The sequence below is a fragment of the Durio zibethinus genome, chromosome 15, assembly GCF_047325235.1.
Source record: "Durio zibethinus cultivar Kanyao isolate XHJ-2024 chromosome 15, ASM4732523v1, whole genome shotgun sequence".
NCBI classification, from domain to species: Eukaryota; Viridiplantae; Streptophyta; class Magnoliopsida; order Malvales; family Malvaceae; genus Durio; species Durio zibethinus.
In genome coordinates this window covers 23,168,256-23,177,771 of record NC_143176.1, presented here as the reverse complement: position 1 = coordinate 23,177,771, position 9,516 = coordinate 23,168,256, and the positions used below count along the sequence as shown (strand labels likewise).

Sequence of the window (9,516 nt, the reverse complement as noted above, 5' to 3'; positions counted from 1 at the left end):
TAAGAATTCTAATCAAGGATACATAACAATAAAAGTTCACCACTCTAGGAAATCCACCTAAGAGATACAGAACTTGAAAAACAATCAAGAAGATTGCCTAAAGATAAATAAAACTCTATTCTACCTCTTACCAAAGAATAATAGAAAATATATACGCTAGGAACATCCCTTTAAGCATGGAAACTTCAAGATTGCATTTCTATAATCGTGCCTAAAATCATAGGATTTGCATGTGAACATAATCTGCCCATTTACTCCTAAACTTGACCACAATCCCATTCATATTCATGATTTTCTTTTTCAGTTAATGTGAACGCAATTTCCTTATTCCAGCCTTATTTATGTGTGGATTTGAACCAAGACTAGGCCCATTTTATTTTTGGATAAATTTACCTTAGTCTCAGCTCAAGTTGCATGACGTGCAGACACTCCGGTGTCATAAGTTCACATATGTAAATATGTACTAAGATTAAGACTTCAATTTGACTAGTGATATTATTATGATCTTATGTCTCCAATAGAGGGAAAATCCGCCCCAGAAATTGGGGACCAGCCTCTGAACTCGGCTTGTGGTTACCAATTTTGTAATCGCCAACGTTGCACAAGGCTCGAAGCAGAGCTCCTGGGGATCTCCGAACTTAATAGTATTGTTATTAATCAAGCAACCATATCATGAAATTGTGTTTATGTATGTTTGATCAAGAATTATTGGTAAAAATAGCAATATTGTTACTCAGCCAATAAGATAATTATATAAATATGGGTTGAGCATGTAGAACAATAGACGTGAATCCATGTGATTGTCTTTTTATGTTAAAGCAAGCAGAAGCAGTAGTTAAGAAATATTATATGTAGAGAAAGGGGAAATCTAAGATATGAAAAGCAAAATGCAATAAGGAAGTCTTTCGTCTTTGTGTGGTACAAAACATTTAAATAATTAAATTAGTGTAGAGTTTTGAGAAAGGGATGGGTAAGTTTTGTCGAAAATAATTATATTTGTTGGGGGAATCCATTTAATTTCCATGTGAGGACTGATGGTTATACGATAAATTTTGAAGGGGATTTGCCAGCTTGTTTCTGCAATTATTTATTTATATATGTAGCGTGGAGTTGTCGTTATTTATCAACTTTTGGATTTTTTTGATCCAACAGCTTGGGGTTTTTTTCTTCTCAATTTAATAGCTTCTCCACTCCTTGTTCTTCAATCGATATATCAATCCCCTTCCCTTCCTCCTTCCCTCTCTATTTTCAGTTGATAGAAATTACCTTTCACTTTTGATAGATCAAGATCACAATTAAGACATGATCAATATCACTGATTTCTAATTCGAGGTCTCCCTTTTTTTTTCCTTTAGAAATGGCTTGACAAGATCATATTAAAGAAGAAGAAGAAGAAGAAGAAAAAGAAGAAAAAGAACAGTGAATTAAAAGAGAGAGAGGGTCAACTAATATGTATCTATAGATAGCAAGCACCATGTTAACAGCTGTAGATTACAGGAGCTAGCAATAATTTAGAACTTCATCCCTGGCTTAAAGAATAAATGTAAACTCAAAATCATTAATTAACCTTAAACTTTAATCTATAGCTTTTTATAACAATTGAGAGAGATCATGTCCATCTTTCTGTCGGCTAATTACAAAATCCCTTATTTGATTACCCATATATATTTGAACCTCTTCCAACAGATATATAACTATATATATATATATATATATTTCATATTGTGCAGACCAATTGTAGTATATAGTACTATGAGCATTAATCAAAAAAGAAAGAGAAAAAAATTTCTACAACGTTCAACTACTCCAAGTCTTTGTTCTTCATTCAGTTAATCACATCTGATAATCATATTGTGAGTCGTTTGTCACTTTGTGATGATAAAATAAAATTCATATTAAATTCATAATATATGATTGCCACCATTAACTGCTCTTCAACTATATACTAAAATTTGGACAATTAGTTGGATGATTAATTTCGATAATTAATTAAGCTCATAGTCAGATTTTGGTATAACTACAATGTACATTTGTTGTCATCAGAAAAGGAAAAAAGAAAAAAGTAAGCTGTGATTAATTAAACCTATTACAATTGAATTATGATGCAAAGTCAATCAATACTTTATTAAACTTTTTCAAATTAAAATCAAACAAAATGAAGGATTTCATCGAATCTTCCCAAAATTATTCATGACGACAAATTATTAATAATCTGAGAACATGACAAGATTTTTTACTTACATCTTGAGGGTGTAAATACAATGCCATGCCCATTAGTACAAATATATTCATCTCTCTTACTCTCTCCAATGATCATATAGTTTCCATCATGAAGCAAATGGTGGAATTTCGAATCTGCCGTTATTATACGCAGACCCAAAAAACAAAAGGGAATTAAAGTAAATTGTATCCTCAAAAACCAATGCCCCACCAATGTCTCCATTGCATGCTTGAACCAACTGTGATTATATCTTTGGAGATGAGTTATGATATCCCGACATGGAAAAAAAAAATTGTTAGCCTTCGGAGATGCTTGCCAGATGAGGCCGCCATACTCCAACACGACCGTTCCGGCGATCCCTACCCGAGGAACATTTCTTCTCTGCAATATTGACATTTGCTAGGTAACGATCACAACCTGAAACCTCATTGTTGCATTTTTTGCTCTTCTTTTTATGATGTGTACCAGTCTTTTTCTTCTCCAGTAACGAAGATGATGGGATCAAGAAGTATATGCTGCCTCTTTTGAGCTCAGATTCCGGAGAGAGGATCAAAATTTTCCGTACAACACCTTGAGAGCATGGTTTGCTTAGGACATGATTAGGGTTGGCCTTGAGGATCTCACCAGCCGTGACCGGACCCGTAATTTCTTCCACGTAACCATTCAAATGGACTATACAGATCAAGTCTAGAGCACCACAAGGAAGAACACAAGCCAAACAACACCTTAAACTGTTGCCCATGTCTTTGGAATTCACTCTACCGACCCTTTCTCTTTTAGTTTTCAAACTCTTTTTTGTGCCTCTTTTTTTTTTTTTTTCCTCTTTCTTTCGAATGAATTGTGACCAAAGGGTGGTGTCACTGGACAACATTATATAGCAACAACCGAAAGATCATATGCCCTAAAGTAGAAATATTATATTTTATACCATATTCAAAATTACAAAAGTGTCCTACTCCTATACATATATATAGTCTATAAATATTAGCAGTAGGTTTTTAATTAAATTAATATAATTTCCTTTGGAATGTAATTAACTTAAGCCGCCTTGTGCTGTAATTGTACTAACAAGGAAACTACTTTCTCTTTGTTAATAATAAAAAAAAAAAAATCACAAGGAAAGTGGGGTTAGTTTCTTTATCATGTTATAAGAAAGTTAACTAATTAAAATGAGATGACGCTTATGCATAAAAAAAAAAAAAAAAGTTGATGCTGAAAGTCAAAAGCAATATATATGTAATTGATTTTGAGTTTAATTTCGTACTTAAGTTGTAGTTTGAACTTTAAATTGATTAAGAAATTCTACTAATTACAACTTATATAAATAAACCCCAAAACTTGTTAATAAAATGTCAATTGTCATTAATGGGTATGACTTGATTTAATTTAACAGATATTAATTAGAAAAAAAAAAGGAGAAAAAACAGAGAACACCCATTATTAATTTGTTTTATACTGCTATGTGAATTTTCCTCAAATAGATCTAAACTCTCTAGTCATTGGAAGTGCGTTTTAATCAGTAAACAAATACTAGCACCTGACCTGACCTAGCTGAACTCAAATCATATATTTATATTATAAGATCCAAACCCCGTGCTAAAAAAAATTAAGATAAATTCATTAAATAAGATTCCACGTCATTATGAAATCTTAACAAACATATCTAAATCAGTTTAATCCAATTCTTAATTACCCTCATTTTTTATAAACAAAGTTACCTTAACTTTCACTCATAATTACGAGTAATGAACTGACAATATTCCAATTTACTTCTTCGTACTTTATATTATCAAAACATCAACACAAAATGACAAAAATGGCTAAATCTTTATAATAAAAAAATAATTTAATAGCTTAAGGTTTTTCCCAAGGGGTTTCTTGGGAAATTAAAAGTATTGGGGATTAAGTGTGGTGATTAAGTTTTCATTAATACCAAAATCTCAAAGAATATTCTGAATTAAAAAAGCACTAAAATGAAGGACAAACAATGGATCCCACAACAACATGCCCTATGACGATTATCGCGAATATAGGCAGAGAGATTGGCAAAGATATAAATAAATAATTGGCTTTGGACTGACTTATTAGGTACGGAATGAAACTTGAAGAGTACACGTTATATACACTTAATATTTAATTGTATATATGGGTAATAATTAGCTCATAGGCCGGTGACCTACGAACACAAGGGGAGATAAGTGGTCACGGCCATGAATCAATGCTTGGACCACTCTGGCCTAGAACACATGAGCCCTTCAGCGTTGTTTCGGACCCCTGTGGACTGGGCTAGCCAGCTAGTAGCTGATTGGAGTGCAATGATAGACAAATTCTTTTTCATTTTTTCATTTTACTTGAAAAAAAAAACGAATTAACCTATTATTTTATACTTATAATACAAATGCTACACGTGAAAATGATGAAAAAAACTATGTGCAATGATATACATTTAGCCCCAAGGTTTTTCTTTTCTCAAATAGACGTAAAAAAATAAAATAAAATAAAATAACGGCATTTCCTATGTTACGCCACTATACTAAAATACTAATCAAATTAATACCTCGAGGCTCTAGGGATAACATTTTTTATGCAAATTGTTTTAAGAAATGTGGAATTTAATTATTGTCACGTTATTGATTGTCCTTATACAGGAGTGCAAAAGTTATAATTAGCTATTATACGATGATTGCCCTTATGCAAAAAGTGCAAAACTATATAGGATGTTCAGTTAATCTTAATTCGGTAAAGAGTGCAAAAATTATAGCGGATCACCATTGAATGATCATAAACATGTTAGTTGGCTTTTTTTGTCTGGAAAGAAATTTAATTACCATCTATGCAGGGATGATTTGGGCTACAAGTTGGGAACAAATTAATCAAATGGAATATTGAGGTATGTTTACTATATATCTTGTATGCTATATGTAAGTGATAATAATCAATAAAATCCATCAAAGTGACGCTGCTGCATACAATATTAGAGAAGGAGGGTTCGTTGCACGGAGGTTCGGGGCACCGGCCAGATGCACGAGGCCAGCTGCTTACTGCCAAGATTCCTATATTAAGATTGAATCTAAACATGTGGAAAAAAAAAATACTATCCATCATTGAACAACGTGAGTCAAGTCTTTCTTCGCACTAAGGCCAATGAAAATTATTTAATGTCAGTCACTTTGATGGATAATCATCATTGCAAATATTAATTATGGTAATAGAGCATGATTAATTGAAGAAGAAGGTACTTTTTCCATCGGAGTCGGTCTCACCATTGTTTAATTAAATTGCTTGGTTTGTATTTTTGTGTTATTATCTCGAGGTTCAGATATATCCTATGTTTCATGTACATGCTTGTTTCATCTCGAATTGAACCATGGATTTGCCTGCAGTTAGCTGGCATGTGTCAAGCTTCAATCTGGTTCTCTGACTCAAATTTAGCTCTGATATTCACCAATAATATATATATATATATATATATGGTTCATGGATTGTGCCCATAGATTTTGCATTAAAGAGATTAGAATCAGGGGTCCTAAACCCCCCAAAAAATTATCGTAGAATTTTCAAAGTTTTAACAATTGAGATGAAGGATTAATTACAGAGGCAAGAAGTTTTAAATCTTTTTTCTTTAAGCAAACTTGACATCAGTTTAAAATTTAACTTAACAATATTAACTTTTGACCATGACAAGCTCTTTCAAAAAGTTGGAAAACCATTACTCTCTTGATTTTATGATTCTTCTCTAACTATACTGAATTTTATTGGTGAACTGAGTCAGGAATTGTAACTGAAGAAGTAGAATTAATGCTAATAAATCAATGAATGGACCCAAAAAAATATTTGGTGAAAGGCCAAGTATCGATGGACTTGAAGATTTTGCGCACCCTGTAAATCATGGCTGGCTGGGATGGTCCAACATCGAAACAAAGACCAATAAGTGAGAAAAAAACGATCCATATGGCTTATCTTAATCTATGTATCCGAACTGTGTGAGCAAGAATTATTGGGGTTTTAGAGAGGAAAAATATTTATATTCCCTTCTTCAATTAAACTTCCCTTATATTCAGTTCTGCCACCCTTTTAAATGTTGAGAAGAAAGTAACTTTTCCTTGATTGCATCAACATAGTTAGTAATGCAAACTTGTATGACAGGTGAGGGAAGCATCACCATAAATCTATTTTACACACTCGCACATGTCTAATCACGAAAGCATGATAAACTAGATAGGAAATTGCATATAGACACGGAACTTAAAACATAGATAAAAATGAAAGAACTAAAGGGCCAACACATTAATGACCCAAGCCTGGAAAAGCCATGCCTTAATTGATCAGTTGCATCAAAAGTGGTTATCAGAGCTCCATGAAGTCTTTCTAGACACCATTCCTGATCACGGTTTTCTTTTCCTGCTACATGAATGAATTGACTTTTTTTTTTTTCTGTTGAATTAAAGATCTATGGTAATATGAAACTTGAGTTGAATTTATGAGTACAATTTTGGAAATTAATTTACAGTAAATGGAAAAACTTTAATTAATCTTTTACTAAATTAGATACATACTAAGAAACTCATGCCTGCGACCTGCTAAAATATGAGATTTCATGGATACAATAGCATCAACCAACACCTTATGGGCCGGCGCGACTGTCTCTGTTTGGTTGTTCAAGTTCATTTAACAAAGTTCCTACTCTTCCAATAAGTAAGTACAATGGACGCTGAACTTGTTAAGATTTTGCACATCTTCAGTGAATTCTTCGCAGAATTTTCAACGGAGAGATCAGACGTGGTTGAGATACACTGTCTCCGTTCAATATTATTCTATATGTTCGCATCTGCTTCTGCATGTTACAAACAAAATTTTAATGCTAATTAAGCTCAAGCATGTCCTTATTACCTACTCGAAGAAAAATTATATTTATTTTTTTCTTCATGTCTCCAGACATCGAGTAGGATTTGATGAGAGATTTATTTATGTTTAAATATCGTTCAAACAAATATAAAACATCATAACCCATGAGTTCATTTAGTATTTGTATTTGTATATTCATATTCCGGATTTGGTTGTGAAAGGTTATGGTCCTGGACTTTGATCAATTTGACATTAAATTCAAGATTTTCAGTGTTTTGTTATGGGATTCTCTTAATCCAATATTTCTTCTTCTTCTTCTTCTTCTTTATAGACCAAATTAATAATTTGGCGCACGCATATCATAGAAGCAAATCAGAGACTCAGAATGGTGGGTTGCTACTTGACAGTTTATAGTTTCTTGAACCATGGCATACAGTCTAATTGAAATATGAAAAAGGCCTACTAATTAGCTGGAGTAACTCAGTCACGACCACTCCTTCTAGAATTTTATGGACCTTTTGGGCTGCGTGTGAAGAACCTATTTCGGCCTTGAAACCCTCTCCCTCTAACTCTCTTAGGCTTTCATGTAGTACTCAACCTTGAGCTTGAAATCTCCCACAAGTGTTCAGGCTTTCTGCACTTTATCATTTATGGGCTTTGTTTGTTGAAACCATTTGTTGCTTCAAATCCTCAATATTTCTGACCTTTTGGGCTTATTTATTGAAAGTTAAACCCTATGTTTGGGCTTAGAACCAGCTTTAAGACAGTGGAACGCTTATTAGTGTACCCGAATCAATTTCATGTGGGCCCAGCACATAATTCTTTCTGCCAATTTCGTATTTGGTCGCTACGCAAAATTTTTATGTCAAGCGAAGGCTAGTCTCAACGGTCAAGAATAGTTGAACACTATCACAGGCAAGACCAAATCACCAACGCATTACACTTTAATAAATTTACAAATTACGAACAAAAGTAGACAAAGCAAAACTCTTCTCATCATTTTACATGTTTTACCCAAAACTTCAATTTAATTATGACTTTGAAATAATTCAATGACCAACTCTTAAAATTAAGATAAATTGTATTTATTTTTTATGTCTACAAGTATAGCTTAAGTAGCTTTTCATCTTATAGAATCTATTGTCAAATGACATCAATATTAATTTATTTACCATATATTCCAAGAACTGAATTGAAAAATACTAAAACCCTTATGGATTGCAATAGAAATTCGAAGACTTATATTTTTATGTGAGAATATGAAATGCGTGTATTAGATGAGTGTATATAATTTTTTTTCATTTTGAAATTAAAATGAACATGATATGGATTTTGAATATTTATATAAAAAAAATTTATTATGATTTGAGTTTTCAAATGCACATATTACATTATATATATATATATATATTATATAATGTATTATTGAAATTCTTTTATTTACGGGTCATTATTCAAAATTAAAGTTAAAATTAAAATTATTTTAACTAAAAAAATTTATAAGTCGTAAGGATAATAGTAACGTTTCAAATATATCATTATTTATTTTCGTTGAAATTATACATATTGTGTATCAATTAATATCTTGATGGCACAAAATTGTATCAATCTATTCATAGATAATTTTTACATTTTGACATTATACCTCAACATTTGGATTTTGCTTTTGATTCAGCAAATCATTGTTTATAATTAGGTGTCGATCAAAAGAAGCAATATATAAAAAGTCCAAGGGGGCCTTTGAGCGAGCGAGAAATTAAACAACAAATCCAACACTAATTCCCTCCGCCGAAACTAGAATGCTTCGATAAGCATGTTGCATTGCCTCACTACTCAAATATATATATATATATATATATATAGAGCTTTTCATACTTATGGAAATTAATTCAAGCCATACGTGTATCAAACATTCCCCGACTTGTTTCTTTATAAATAATCATCAATTACCAGAGTTATCTAATTCGAAATAATAAGATAACTATGGCAACCACTACACTCTTCATTGTTGGATGCCTTGCTGTACATTTAGATAGATGAACTGCATCAGCGCACGCAACATATATATATATATATATATATATATATAGATAAAATACAAGCCCCCATCAGTGCCAAAATTCACAGCAATTTTCTTCTTCGGTGATTCAACAGTAGTGGATACCGGCAATAACAACTATATATATATATATATATATTAACACATATCTTAAGGCCAATTATCGCCCGGTTGGCTAAGATTTTCTATTATTCCGGGTCACATTCCTAGAGGGAGATTTTCAAATGGAAAACTTGTTCCTGACTATTTGGCTTCTATGAGCATCAAAGAAACAATGCCTCCTTTCCTGAATCCAAATCTATCATATAATGAACTTAGTACAGGTGTTGACTTTGCGTCTGCTGGATCAGGATACGATAATTTAACTAGTAAGCCATACATCTAGTTCTAT

General features: G+C 32.3%; 1 protein-coding gene across 1 annotated transcript; it reads right to left on the bottom strand.

The window, feature by feature from the left end:
- Positions 1–2,153: 2,153 nt before the first annotated feature.
- Positions 2,154–3,276, bottom strand: LOC111301876 (uncharacterized). Its single transcript, XM_089744321.1, has one exon. The coding sequence runs from the start codon at positions 3,090–3,092 to the stop codon at positions 2,517–2,519; it is 576 nt and encodes a 191-aa protein (XP_089600447.1). The 5' UTR covers positions 3,093–3,276; the 3' UTR covers positions 2,154–2,516.
- Between the last annotated feature and the right edge of the window lie 6,240 nt (positions 3,277–9,516).

Excerpts from the sequence above, each read along its gene's own strand:
- LOC111301876 (XM_089744321.1), bottom strand. The coding sequence starts at position 3,092 with ATGTTGTCCAGTGACACCACCCTTTGGTCACAATTCATTCGAAAGAAA.